This window comes from Danio rerio, chromosome 11 (assembly GCF_052040795.2).
Source record: "Danio rerio strain M-AB ecotype USA chromosome 11, GRCz13ab, whole genome shotgun sequence".
In the NCBI taxonomy this organism is placed as follows: Eukaryota; Metazoa; Chordata; class Actinopteri; order Cypriniformes; family Danionidae; genus Danio; species Danio rerio.
This window is the reverse complement of record NC_141031.1, coordinates 21,967,174-21,982,290: the sequence shown is the minus strand read 5'-3', so window position 1 is coordinate 21,982,290 and position 15,117 is coordinate 21,967,174. Positions and strand designations below refer to the sequence as shown.

The window sequence follows — 15,117 nt, the reverse complement described above, 5'->3', positions numbered from 1 at the left end:
CTCATCAATGGATAAAATCATGCAGAAATTAAATCTTTTTATTTAGTCTACAATAACACCTCCTATATGGGAAAAGAACCATCATTGCACATTCCATAAGGATGAGGTTTGAATTATAAAAAGGCTAATTGGTCTGTGATTAACAAAATATTTGCTATATATGCAAAATATAATTGCTTACTCTTTTTCTATGATTATTTTAAAAAATACAAGTATATACCATACTCACCGGCCAGCTTTTTGGTACACCTGTCCAACTGGTTGCAAATTTCTAATCAGCCAATTTCATGGCAGGAACTCAATGCATTTAGGCATGCAGACATGGTCAAGTCGATCTGCTGCATTTCAAATCGCAAACCGAGCATCAGAATGGGGAAGAAAGGTGATTTAAGTGACTTTGAACATGGCATGGTTGTTGGGTTCAGACGGGCTGGTCTGAGTATTTCAGAAACTGCTGATCTACTGGGATTTTCATGAACAACCATCTGTAGGATTTACAGAGAATGGTCTGAAAAAGAGAAAATATCCAGTGAGCGGCAGTTCTGTGGGCGCAAATGCTTTGTTGATGCCAGAGGTCAGAGGAGAATGGTCAAACTGGTTCCAGCTCATATAAAGTCAACAGTAACTCAAATAACCACTCGTTACAATCAAGGTACAAAGAAGAGCATCTTTGAATGCACAACACATCAAACCATGAGGCAGATGTTCTACACCAGCAGAAGACCACACCGGGTGCCACTCCAGTCAGCTAAGAACAGAAAACTGAGGCTACAATTCACAAAGGCAAACCAAAATTGGACAAAAGAAGAGTGGAAAAACATTGTCTGGTCTGATGAGTCTCCATTTCTGCTGCAACATTCAGATAGGTTCAGAATTTGGCGTCAACAACATGAAAACATGGATCCTTCCTGCCTTCTATCAATGGTTCAGGCTGCTGCTGGTGGTGGTGTAATGGTGTGGGGGAAATCTTCTTGGCACACTTTGGGCCCATTAGTACCAGTTGAGCATGGTGTCAATGCCACAACCTGAGTATTGTTGCTGACCATGTCCATCCCTGTAGGACCACAGTGTCCCCATCTTCTGATGGCTACGAGCGCAAATCATCTATGACTGGTTTCTTGAACATGACAATGAGTTCATTGTACTCAAATGGCCTCCACAGTCACCAGCTCTCAATCCAATAGAGCACCTTTGGGTTGTGGTGGAACGGAAGTTATAATGTCAATATGGACCAAAATCTCTGAGGAATATTTCCAGCACCTTGTTTAATCTATGCCACGAAGAACTAAGGCAGTTCTGAAGGCAAAAGGGGGTCCAACTTGGTATTAGTAATAGGTACTAGTGTACCTAATAAAGTGGCCGGTGAGTGTGTGTTTCCCAGAGCACATTGAAATGAACATGTTTACTGTCAAACATTAATTATCTGAGATCTTTCACTCAAACAGCGTGTTCATTTCACAATTCTTGTTGCCTGCATGAGTTCAGTCAGTATAAAGTTAGTCAGCTCACATTTTTCACTGGTAAACAGACAAATTGTTTCCGCCTGATACTGTAACCATAGTAACAGCAGGAAGCTCAAGCACTTTTCACTCTTTTTAGAGCAGTGACTAAACATACTGTCAATACAGAGCTCTAGATCAAGACAAAAGATTCAACCTATTTCCACATCCGTGTTTTCCATTTTAAAATGTTAGTTTATCCAAAAATTTAAATTCTGTTATTTATTTTTCATCATCATGTCACTCCAAAGCCTTCGTTCATCTTTAAAGCACAAATTAAGACAATTTAAATAAATTTCAAGAGCTCTCTAATTTCGTCAAAGCCTAGAAAATACCAAAAACATTGCTAAAACTTCCATGTGACTTCACTGGTTCACAAAACTTTTCATATAAAGATCCTAGAATACTTTTGTGTGGCAAAAACTAACGTTAATATGTCCATACTACAATTATTTGACTATTTATTGGACTATTGTATGTTAACACTGTTCAATGAGGCTCCAATAGTCAACATCGGCTAATTTAACTAACCTCATAATGAAAACTACACTGTTAATTTATTAGTTAATGCCTAAAAATAGATTAAAATCATAGTCAAAATCAGATTAAAAAGTTGCAATCATTAAAATGTACCTCTTTGGAACATTTTAGGTGTTAAAATGACTGCTATTTATTAAGTACAGACTAAATAAATCAGTATTTGGTTACATGAATGTAAATTTTAAATAGATTAGAGTGGTGTACATATAAAATATTCAAACAAATAGAAAAACAAAACAAATGCATGACTTTTGACTATTTTCTGAAATGAATATACTACCTAACATGGACTATTTTGCAGATTAACATTATGACAAGTATTTTAAACATATTTTACCTTGCAAACGTTGCTTTGGCTACATCTTATTGCCTTCAAAACATCTAAAGTTTCAATTTTGAATAATTGAGTTTCAAACAGGGCTTTGATACACACAAGCAATTGTGTTAAAAAGTGGTTCATGCAAAGGTTAATGGTTCTAACTTCAATGTCTTGAGAGATAAATTAGAATTCAAAACTCTGGCTATAAGACAATAACATTTAAATAGCAATACCAGCAGCTGGCTCTTTCAAGTCATGAAATAATGACAGCGATGGTCATGTCACGTCATTGAAAAGTGCTTTCTACATCAGTTACCTCTGACATAAATGCTCTAAAAGCATAAAGTTAAACCACAAATTGCTGAACCGACATGTCATTTCCACAATAGATGGATAGACTATAAACTCACATATTTTATATTGTTTTAATGGTTATAAGTATAATGCCTGCTCAGGGTTCTGGCCCTTAGATTAATTTCAGTCATGGCCCACAGATTATTATAGGGTCATAAGTAGGATGAATTTCAACCCTGAGAGTCTCTTTCTGCTTTTATGAGGTATTCCTTCAATAAAATACAGTAGAGATTCTGGACTATCTTTTCACAAATGATTTAAAGGAGAAAAATGGTTATTGACACGTTATCTAAAACATTTGTGATCTTATCAGATATAAAATGAATGTACTTGATCTCTCTGTAGGTAGAGGAAAGATAAAATAAAGAACACTACCAAGGTTTTCCCCCTAAAATGTGGTAGATGAGCACAGACAGGGGCATTTGTGTATGCAAACTCACGATCACATCAGCTACCAGGAGAACAGAAACATTGGCTGATTGCAATCCATTTGCAAATCATTTGAAATTGTCAGAAAAACTGACACGGGCCACCGAGCTTAACGGCAAAGACAGGTCTGACACTTTCCATTATGACTATAAGACACGCCTGGGCTGTTTCACAATTTCATGCTTTTGCTTTGTCGGCAGTATCAGCCCTCGGTGGACCTCTGGGAGCTATTTTTAACACTATATTGTGCAGTCTGTGCCAATATGCAGCCCTTTCAAAATTGGCCATGACATCTAGCAAAACTTGCTATGCAAACCATGTGGCTAAATAACCATCAAACAGAAATGTGGTTCACGGAAATGTGTTACGGAGTAATAATTAACAAATAATGCATTAGGAATGTTTTGATAAAATAAATTGAAATTGTAAAAAAAGTTCTTGATGTACTGAAGCATTTGTTTCAGTGTAGTTTGTGAATAAACCATTCTTTTGAGGCAAATCTAATAAAAAAAAATATCGGTTGATCTTTTTCCACAAAATTGGTCTGAATGTTTGGTCCACAAATCAGATTCTTAAGTTCATTTCACAACTCATTGTTATTAGATTATTAGAAGAACTACTTCACAAATTAGTAATATTTAAAAATGTGCATAGTTTGCATGTTCTCCCGGTGTTCACGTGGGTTTCCTCCAGGTGCTCCGGTTTCCCCCACAGACCAAATGACATGCAGTAAAGGTGAATTGGCAAGGCTAAAATGTCCGTAGTGTATGTGTGTGAATGGGAGTGTACACAGCAAAATATGGGGACCCAAAACAACTCTATGGGTGTTAATTTCAACACTTTGAAAGTGTCTCATGGGGTCCACTCAAAACAGAGTTAAATCAACACTTTCAAAAGGGTTGGCACATTGACACCGAAGTAAGGGTTAATTTTAACTCTGGGCAGAGTTAAAAAATGTAACTATATTTAAAACTGCCTGGTGTAATATATTGTTATTTTATTCAACTCTCTTGAGTGTAAATATGGTAAAAAGGTAAAATAGACTGTAAATTACAAAAGAAAAAACATTTTATTTGAAAACATTCACCACTTCAACAATTCATTCAGTTTTTAAAATGCAACAATGTCAAATATGCTTTAAATGTTTTATTAGTACAGACAGTATCAACAAAATATGTATGACCAGTGCTCAAAAAGGCTGTTTCAGTCCTTTGGTCCAAACTTGATGTTTCATCAGAGCAATTTGAAAGTTTAATATAGCGTCACTCATAGTTTACTTCTGAACTCATAGTTTTCTTGTGAAATTACATTTTAAACAACTTGGCGTGCAAATCTTTCACTTCGGGTGTTTCCTTGGTCCTCCATATCAAACACAGCAGTTTAAATGAAGGTATAAATGCTGTAAACTTGTGTAAAAACAAACTGGAGCTTGGAAATCTCATCAAGCATGTCCTGTGAATGAAGTGATTCCCAGCCACAGGATGACCTTTTTATCCATGACGATGTAGCAGCTGCTGATCGCTCGTCTGGTGGTTCCTGATGCACGGATATAGGGTGATGCTCATCTAAGAACTCTTCAAGACTTCAGCATGACTAAGAAAAATGTTTGAAAACAAATTGCAATCAAATTCTATGATATATTTAAAAGAACATTTAAAGTAAATAAAACAGTCAAGAAATATAAACTCACCTTTTGAAAATCTTCATCATGATCCACAACTTGACTCTCCCAGCTGGTTGAGGTGAAAGGATATGGAAAAGTAGAAAAAACACATACATCACTGTTGGAATCTCCAAAAACAATTAGGTTAACCACTTTGACTAGAACTGGAAAAACAGGCACCTGTCTGTCCAGAATCCTGAATTTAACACAACACTTGGAGCAAAATTTAGAGGAGCTTAAAATCTTTTATATCATTTAGTGATGCTGACTTCCCCAAAATATTGGCCACAGTGTAAAAAATATTCATAAACTTCATAAACAACAGTTTTCTGTAAGCGTGTGCGTGCATGTGTGTGTGTGTGTGTGCGTGCATGTTTCTTTACCAGATTCAACTTGTTAGGCCCTTTCAGGTCCAGTATTGACGCCACCTTTCCTGGAGTCTAGCAGATGTTTCAGGTCCAAATATAATCTAAAATATTAGGATAAGCAGAAGAGGAAAAGTGCAAAGTAAAGAGCAAAACATTATTTAAGTAACAGTTCACCCACAATACAAAACTTATCACCTTCATGTCATTTGTTATTCTCTAATGCTCTAATACCCTCTCAGCTTATGTGAAACAAATACAGAACTTTATCAAACATACCTTAATTATTATTATTACCACATATGACCAAGAAGGTGTGCTTGGTCATTTCACCAACTCTGGAAATACACCATCCGTCTCTAATCAGCCACTGTCACAGGGTCTTGTGTTATTGTATAGAGAACTGTGGCTGTTAAAAAACAACAAAAAATTAGTACAAATCAAACCTGTATCATCATTAGGCTGCTCAAATATGAATCAGTTGATTAATTTTACAGACAGGTGGCTGTTTACAACGCACTAAATTGTCTTTAATAAAAAGGAAATGTTGTGTACAGTACATGCTAAGTTTAGCCTATAGTTTTAAGCACAATATCATGCGGGAGAAAAAGCTTGACTAAGATGTTCCTGACTACATAAATAGCCTAACTTACTAACGTCAGACACCCCGAGTTGGGAAAAGTAATTTTCGGGGGATACAGAGTTGATTTGCGGGAGGTAGCGGGAGAGATGAGAACCTGAAGAGCAATGAGATGAGTTGCGCGCGACGTACCTGAAGAGCGGTGGGGGTGACTTGCGCGCGACGTACCTGAAGAGCTGGGAGGGATGCGGTGGAGAGGGGTGTGCAAAGTGTTTAATGACCGGGCGGGAGACGCGCGATTTCCGGGAGATTATCATTCATTTGCGGGCATCTACTTGGGCATCTGGGAGTCTCTGTGCATTTGCGGCATAACGTTAACGTTAGTCCCGCAACTTCCGGGAGACTTCTGTAACGTTAAATGTCTGAGAAAGTGCAAACGCGGTCATTTAAAGACATTAATGTTAACATTCCGACTTTAATGGTTGTCAACGCTTAATATAATTCAAGCGTACGTTATCACGCGAGTCTATGAACTAACGGTATATGGACGGCCACGAATGAACCAGTTTAAAAGGGACGCGGTGTTTAAAATAACCAAATTAACGTACACGAATAACAAACAATCATATGTTTTAGTCAGGAAGCCTTTTACAAGTAAGCATATGTTCATTTACTCACCAGATATGTTTTAGAAACTCTCCAGAGCTTATGGAAACCGTCCTGTGTTGCCGTTAGCATCCGGGCAGAGTAGGCTAACGTTAGGCGGCTCCGGGGATTCCCTCGCTAGTTTGCTTCGAATTAAAGGAGAAGTGTCGATTTTATTTTACAGATGGGTAACAACGCACAAAATGGCATTAAGCGTGACAGAAATGTGTTGAACATGTACATTTGATGTTTTTATGCACTATGTATGCGTGAGCATATATAAAAACATTCTTGAAAAGAAGTGAATAGTAATGCAGTTAAGCTAGATACACAAACGACCATGAATGAACCGCAGAAGATTAAAATTGTCACTCCATTCTAAAGTTATTAACTTAACAATATGTTTACAACTGTATTTCCTTAAAGAAAGTCAGTAAAATACCAACATTTAGGTAGTTTGACTCACCAGTTGCTGTTCTAAACCTCAGATGGAAAATGGCGTCTGGAAAATTCTTCAGTGACTGGGGCTGCATGAATTCCCGGATGTTGGAATTCACACCACCAAGTGTTGAAAAGATAACTCCTTGATTTCGCACTGAATAAAATCAATTCTAACTCTTATTATATTCATTTATCAAAATCTTAACTCTTTAACGTCAACACTTTACTCTGAAATGCTTCAACACCGAGAATTTAACTCAGATGAATTTGCTGTGTATGGGTGTTTCCTAGTGATGGGTTGCAGCTGGAAGGGCATCTGCTGCGTAAAATATATGCTGGATAAACTGGCGGTTCATTTTGCTGTGGCGACCCTGGATTAATAAAGGGACTAAGCCCAAAAAAAAATGAATGAAATATTATTTTAGAATTATCATATGCACTATTGTATATTGTGTTGTATATTATATGTAATACTGGCTTACATTACAGAAAAAGAAAACGAGCAGAAAATATTCTGAACAACTGACTGAGTCATGACAGAATTATCACAGCAAACAGAATGTTCACCAACAAATATAAATGTTCTGGGAATATTATCTGCAGATTCCTTTTATTTTTGGTGACTAAAAATGTAAAAACTCAATGGTAAAACTAAAGCAAAGCAAACAACCAAACAACTAAACAAAAGCACACACAAACAATTTCATTGCTTCATACTGTAAATGAAATGTTCCAGAAACATTCTCCTAACCTAAAAGCAATGTCCTAAACAATGTTCTACGGGCCATTATAAGTATGGTATAATTGAGTAATTAATGCCTAAAAATGGGTTAAAATCATAGACAAAATCTAATTACAAGTCGCAATTGTTTTAGCCAAGAAAATCTAAGCCTCTGGTAAAATTACTGCTATATGTTTAAAAATAACGAAATAAATCAATATTTACAGTTAGATAATTCCAAATGAATAGAAATAAAAGCTATTGACTATTTTCTGAAGTGAAAATAAACTTCTTTGCAGATGTACATTACGACAAGCACTTTTACTTCTATTTTACATCTTAGAAGCGTTGCTTTGACCTTGTATACATCTTGTTAACTCCAAAACTTCAATGTTGAATAGAATTTTAAATTTATTTATTTATTATTTATTTATTTGACATCAACATCACAATTACACTGGACAACCAAATGCATTTGTCTAAGTGTTTTAGCAAACTTGCTAATTCTCAACACCAAGAGGCTTAAAAAATTAACAAAATGGAAATAAAATAAAAACACATACACAACATTACAATTCTTTACATAAAATTACTAAAAGGCAAAAGCAAAGGTGACACGATCAAAACAACTAACAGTAGACTATTTGTGCAAACACTGCTGTTTTGTTTTTAACCACTTTTTAAAAACACTACTAAACATGTTTATTACTTTCTGATTTTAAGCTAACCGGTAAATCATTCCACAGTTTGGCTTCCTTTACAGAGAAGACAGATTGACTAAATGAGGTCTTACACTTTGGCACTAGACAGTCACTATTAGCAGTTGCCTGTGTAAATCTGTGGGAGGTATGAAATAAGTAATTTGAACAAACAGCAAAAGCCCATTTTTTGAACATAGGCATGGGCCAGTATAAGTATGGTATAGGGGTATATGGGACCCCCATATGGGTATTGCGATTACTGAACTAAAATTAGTTTTTTTTTTTTTAATGTCTGGGTAAAAAAACAGCATCTTTTTCTCTAAATTGAATACAACATATTTTATTTTAAGAAACATTTAAAATATTTTGGACCAGTAGTTTTTAATGTGGACGGTCCTTTTCTGTTGGAGATCCTGTTGCCCTAAAAAAACAAATCAAAAACTGGACATATACTGTAGGACTGGTAAAACTGAAAATTCTGGCAGTTTAAAACTGACTTCTGCAAACCGCGGTAAACCTTGAAACCGGTTATCATCCCATGCCTAGTTCTGGAAACCAGAAACTACTGTTCTCAAAACATTCTTTCAACCCAAAGTTATTAGCTTGAATACTGCTCTATGGCTTTCATAAACCTAACCAAAATGAACCATGTTGTATCATTACATTAATTTAGTAATTAATTTAGAAATCTTTTGAAACCTTTCAAAACATATAATGCCTTACGAGAAAGCTGTGCATTACGTTATCATCAGTTTCTAAGTACAAATCTGTCTTTTCAATAGATGTTATAATTTTAACTGCCATTCATCAATTTCTGAGGTAAAGGAGAGGAAACAGAACGATAGAAGGAGTGAAGGAAAGTCGGCAGAGATACAGAAAGCAAATCTGTCCATAGATGAGGTTTATGCAGCTGGTTATACCATAAGATCGTAATCTAAACGTTCCTTCAAGACTCTTCTGACCACTACTCAGTATATATGAGGACAAACATTCCTCACACAGTAGCAGAAAGCGTCTCATATTTCTTGCCCGTAGGGGACATTAAATCTGGTAACTTTAAAATACGTTCCGATACATATTTCAGTCTTATAGCACAAGAGACAGCGGTCATGGTTTATGTATGCATATCTGAAAACCACATATGTATTAGCGTATTAGCCAGCGGCTAAAATAGCATTCTGAATTTGTAAAACTATACCCTTGTATCTTATTGCTTTCACAGCAGCATTATTGACAGAATTATAGCTTGGAATTCGAAGTTAAAGCTAGGGATGTAAAAACGCTTCCCCACCTTTAAAATCCCCAGTAAAAATGAACTGGAAATGAATCCTTGAATTTTCATAAGCTGTCATTAGCAATGAGGTGTATCACTAAGCGAGTCGAGCCATTTGGATCCAACATTGAACTGTGGTCTTCTGCATTAATACATTGAGCAGATGGCGAGTGTGCTGGTGTCTGATGTGAGTCAGAGATCACAGATGATGAAGAACCAAGAGCCGTCAATCACATCTCTCACAGAAATACTCTTTAATTTTTGATACAGGACAAAAAAAAAAAATCAGCAAATGAACGTGCATGCCTTTACTATGTTCTCTACAGTATGTTTAGTACATAAATGATTCTATTGATACAAAATATAAAAATATGTGGTACATCATTTACAGATAATTTACATTACATCCTTAACTTAGTGTATTTCTTCATTAATTTGCGTATATACATCTTATTAAGGGGCATTAAACCCAAAGCGAACACCATACAAAAAAACATCACTGTGCCTGAATGGATTACATAGAAAAAATTGCACATTAGCTGTAACGAATGCGGCAACAGTGCTGCAGATTGAAGAAGTCCTTAAAAATAAAAGTGTAACATCCAGATTCATTTGTAAATATCACATGGGAAGCATGCATATGCAATTGAGCCGTGAGCAAATTAAATTACTGCGTATTATTCACTGGTAACCTCACAACACTGAAAAGCCTTTCGAACTATATTGACGGAGAAGAAAATCTTGTGCAATGTTGTGCAGGACTCAGCAGCAGTTGTGACTTTCAAGATATAATGCAGTTCTTGCTCTTCCTACGTTTGCGCATATGTAACTGTCCTCGACTGCCGAATTGACCGGATGCTCCGAGTCCTGAAGAGTTGTATTTGCGTAGCAGCTCTTCGCTAGTCATGTGCCTCAGTTGGATGGGTCTGGGAATTGGCTCACCCAGAAAATACCCTTCATCTTCTGACTCGGAAGATGAGGAACATGTGGAGCACCAGTCGTCATCGTAATCATACTGATCCCACGAATAAGGACCCTGGTGTCGGTGGAGAGCGGGGTTTTGAAGCGTGAGGTCAGAGGTTGTTCGAGGGCAAGGTCTGAAAGGCTGTTGCCTCAGTCTGCCACTTCCGTAAGTGTCCCGAGATCCACGGGGAAGAGGGAACTGGTCGTAATCCTCACGAGCGTGAAGTTGAGATCGTTTCGGAGCTGGGCGGCGTTCAGCGACTAAGTTGAGTGCATTGTCTGAACGGGATCGCCTGGAGCGGCGGGAGCGATGGTGGTGGTGTCGTCTGCGTGGCTCTTCGTGATCTATACTACGACGGCGGGTGCGTTCGCTCATTGGTGGTAGACGAGCATTATTGGCGTTGCTAACCAAACTTACGCGATCTTCCTCCTGATAGGCAAAACCAGGCGGCAAAGCATTAATTCCAGAAGGTTCTCGGGGGTATTGCACAGGAAACCTGACTTGGACCGGAGCTTCGAGCTCCAGGTAGGGCTGAGCCGAGTTCAGGCTGCGCAGAGATTCAGAGCTGTGGAACTGCACAGAGGAGTTCAGGGTGCCCATGTTGCTCTTTTCAGACACGTTCATGCCAGAATCTTTACTCAAGTCCGGCATTGAGAAGCGAGACAAGTGCTCCTGCCTTTTACTGCCGCCATCTGCAGAGGTGCCTGTAGACAGGAAACACATGTTGCATGGTTGTAATATTTTCTTGCATTTTAAACTAAGTGTGGCATTAGTTGACAAATAATTACATCCTCTGAGGCAGCATTTTAAAGAGCGTAGCTTATGGTAATGTCCGGTGTTTGTGTTCTGGTTGAAAAAAAAATGCTTTCGTTTCAGTGGACAAACCAAAACTGGCACTTTTGAAAACAACATTAGCTCCCTGATTGGCTCCCCTGGATCATTGCCTATCTATCCCTCGACTATATACTAATAACCATTGAATGATGAATTCAATATTGAATTTATTTGACCAGCCTGGAGACAGGACTGCAAGCTATGTTTACTTTTTTGCCCATCTTAGAAGTCATTTTTGAGCGGTTAAACTCAGGATTTTATAATGCTGCAGCTGCCTACACATTCAAGAGGCAATTTTGGGTTAGACCAAGACGCATTTTGGGTTAGCCCTTTCAGTCATGTGATGTTGATGGAGATCTTTTTTTAAGTGATGTGGAAATGCCGGTATTGGTCACTGTGTTGAAATGAAAATGAACTTAACCCTTTTTACACCTAGCAAGAGTTGTTTCATGTGTCCATTATATAGAACTTGTTGTGAAATGTTTTCCATGGCAACATGTAATTTTATAATGTGACCTTTACTGAAAACATTGACAAAAGCTCTAATTATATTGTTAAATGGCAGCATGGCGGCGTAGTGGGTAGCACAATCGCCTCACAGCAAGAAGGTCGCTGGGACAGTTGGCATTTCTGTGTGGAGTTTACATGTCCTCCCGTGTTCTCGTGGGTTTCCTCCGGGTGCTTCGGTTTCCCCCACCAGTCCAAAAACGTGGTATTGGTGAATTGGGTAAGCGAAGTTGTCTGTAGCGCATGTGTGTAAATAAGTGTATATAGATGTTTCCCGGAGATGAGTTGCAGCTGGAAGAGCATGCACTGCATATGCTGGATAAGTTGGCGGTTCATTCCGCTGTGGCAACCCAAGATTATTAAAGGGACTATCCAAAAAGAAAACGAATGAATATATTGTGAAATATCTGATATTCTAATTCTCAAATATGCGTCAAAACATGTATCTTGTCATTTAAACAGCTTAATGATGATATTATACAATTTTAAGGGTAATGGGCGCTGTCATGTTAGTTTTTCTGAGTTGCTTTGGCTCAATTCTCGATTGAAATTTTGTTTTCCGAAACAATAAGTTAAGTTCTCTGAACAATTATATTATTGCTCACAACAGATTGTGATTTCTTATTAATTTAGGCCAATTGCAAAGGCTTTATCTTTTGGTGGCCTTGACCAAAATACTGAGACAGTAACTAGGTTTTGAAGCATGAATTAAACGTTTTAGGCGTATAAACTACATTTTGCAGACATGCAATAAAGTTCTGAAGTTCCAGCAAACCATTTTGAGATTTGCACTCACAGATTAGATTGTTAAGTCTGTTTTGAAAAATGTGCCAAAGCAATTAAGAAAAACTGTAGTCTGTGGTGCAGTGGAGAGATTCAAGCTTCTTAAATTACAACATATTAATTCATCATCAACTTCTGCTGAAGTACATGAAAGTAAGTGGCTGTTTAAATAGGAGGAGAATATAGAATAAACGTTTTAACTTAAACTGTGCATCTGATATGAATACAGCACATCCTCTGATTATGTTAAAAAATAATTATTGCTGTCTCCATAGACATCAGCATGTATTTTACAAAACAAATGTTATATTTTGCAAGTACTTAAGTGTATTTCAATGTCTGAAACCTAAAAAAGTTGCTTGATTGAACTGTGACAAATTGTCATTAATAACAAGCACTGCCTGTGTCTTTTTGTGGCTCTAGATCAGCCATCGTGGGATAGCAGATTTTAATTTAACAGCTGATCATGCAAAGCACCAAACCTTTTAGTCATGTGTGATTGTATGCATCAAAGGGTTAAATGAGTGCAAGACTCTAAACTGGCATTGTAAACGTAGATACAAACACTTAAAGGTACATCAAATGGGCAAAACAAATACCTTAAATGTAGTACATATAAGTATCTAAAGTGTACATATTAGTACCTTTTGGCTTTTCTATCCTAGAAACCCAAATATTCAATAGACACTACTTTGCAAAGGGTTGTGGTTGGTAAGATATGCTGACTTTAAAATGATGTAAACATTAAAAAAAAAGTACCTGTAGCATTAGATAGAGCCAGTGACTCCATAGAGCCGCGTGGTGTTTGTTCCAGTGGTGTGAGCTGTTCACTAAAGCCAAGTGCACTGATGGGGTTTCTGCTGCGGCTCATCTGTGGCCCAACATCCTTTTCCTTCTCCCTCTGGAACACATGCAGACTTACAGAGCGCTTATCCATGAAGCTGTTGTGTGGAACCTCGTTAAAGCTCGCTTGGGTTCGCAGTGCAGGTGGATAATAGTCCTCTGGTCCCTGCTGGAACCAGTTCTCATTCAAAGACTTCCCTTTTAGAGCAGATACAGGGGGTCTCTTAGAGGACGCAGGCTCCTTGGGCCTTGGATCTGATAGGTGACCAGGGGACAGATTTGAGGAATAGGAAGTCCGGATGTTGCACTGACTGAGCAAATGAAGAGGATTTGTGGAGAGTTCATTACGGCCCTCATATCCAAACATCTCAGCCTGCGTCTTCCAGGATGGAGATTCTCGATTTAAGCTAGGAGTTTGACTGGACAGACTGAGCAAATCCATTTGCAGAGACAGTGGGTCAACATCAGCAGAGAAATGCATAGCTGAAGCTTTCCCACTCTGGTGTCCATCTCCTCCACTTCCTCCAGTGTTGCTCTTGTTGGATTTGGAGCTGCTGCGACGGGCCTCACGTGAACGGGCGCTCTGAAATGCAGAATCTGAGGAATCAGAGCCGTTTTGCTCATCGCCAACACTACAAGCCCGAGAGCAGAAGATCTGACCCTGCTTGGGTAGAAAAGGACGGCCGAGCAGAGACTTCTTACAGCGAGCACAGCTGAAACAAGCCTCTGTGGCATGCCAGTGCTGACCATCATACGTCATCTGGCCCTGGTCAATACCTGCACAACCAGTACATAAATAAATTAATATATTTATATATTATTTATAAAGACAATCTTAGTACATGAAAAAAAAATATTAACAGACAAATGTGTTTCCTAAATACATGATTTGCATTTTATTACTTTAAAAAAATAATAAAAACTACATTTTTAAAGACAGAAACATAGCAATGAAACATTTTTAATAACAGAAAAAATATAACATTTTTCAACAGAAATTCCAATAGTCCTAGAAAATGCTCCAAAAAGCCACTTAACAGCACTGTGTGAACATTTAGTGATGTTACATAACCTTCAGATCTTGTGCATTTGAAATGACTAAGTAAACAAGTACAGAACAAAGAGGTTTTTGATGGATGGCGTGGCTCTGGTGAGGTGTAGATGTGTTTGGAGCAAACTGATTATACGGTGTGCCACATATTGCAGAAATGCATTTGATTTTAATCACAGCTCTCTTTAAGCAGCCACGCTCTAATGGACAACATCTGTTTTGAAAACTCGCCCTGATGCTTCCTGTTTATAATCAGTTTCACCAATTTACTTTCTGTGGTCCTGTGTGGAAAGTAATTCCGGATTGAATTTCTCTGAAACCGGCTGCCAAATGCTGAACGTGAACGCCAGACTAAACTATCGTCTGCAGCTCTTCTCTTTTAATATGTTACTGAAAGACAAAAAGCAGGATCAGCCGTCTCCTGACCACGTTTTATTCTTACGTTTTTTGTTACGACCTTGCCTAACCTTGAAAAATGCTAGAATTCGATCATTTTCAGTACACATATTGACTGTGGCACATTCAGAAGTGTTGACAAAAGATAACAAATATTAATACTATTAGTATTATTATTATTATAAGAGGCAAGCAAAGACTTTATTTTC

General features: G+C 37.7%; 1 protein-coding gene and 1 long non-coding RNA gene across 5 annotated transcripts in view; both read right to left on the bottom strand.

The window, feature by feature from the left end:
• Window positions 1–4,191: 4,191 nt before the first annotated feature.
• Window positions 4,192–6,898, bottom strand: LOC147841767 (uncharacterized). Its single transcript, XR_015502554.1, has 6 exons — window positions 6,861–6,898; window positions 6,428–6,540; window positions 5,449–5,578; window positions 5,188–5,273; window positions 4,832–4,874; window positions 4,192–4,734 (listed from the first exon to the last, which is right to left on the bottom strand). It is a non-coding gene; the product is annotated as an uncharacterized LOC147841767 (long non-coding RNA).
• Window positions 6,899–9,767: 2,869 nt separating this feature from the next.
• Window positions 9,768–15,117, bottom strand: part of prickle2b (prickle homolog 2b) — a 211,650-nt gene continuing 206,300 nt past the window's right edge. For 3 of the 4 annotated variants that reach the window (XM_087271905.1, XM_087271906.1, XM_087271907.1), the window contains 2 exons: window positions 13,378–14,238; window positions 9,768–11,198 (listed from right to left, as the gene is read on the bottom strand). In XM_087271905.1, the coding sequence (XP_087128031.1) occupies window positions 10,312–11,198; window positions 13,378–14,238 (1,748 nt within the window). In that variant the 3' untranslated portion in view covers window positions 9,768–10,311. 4 annotated transcript variants of the gene reach the window in all.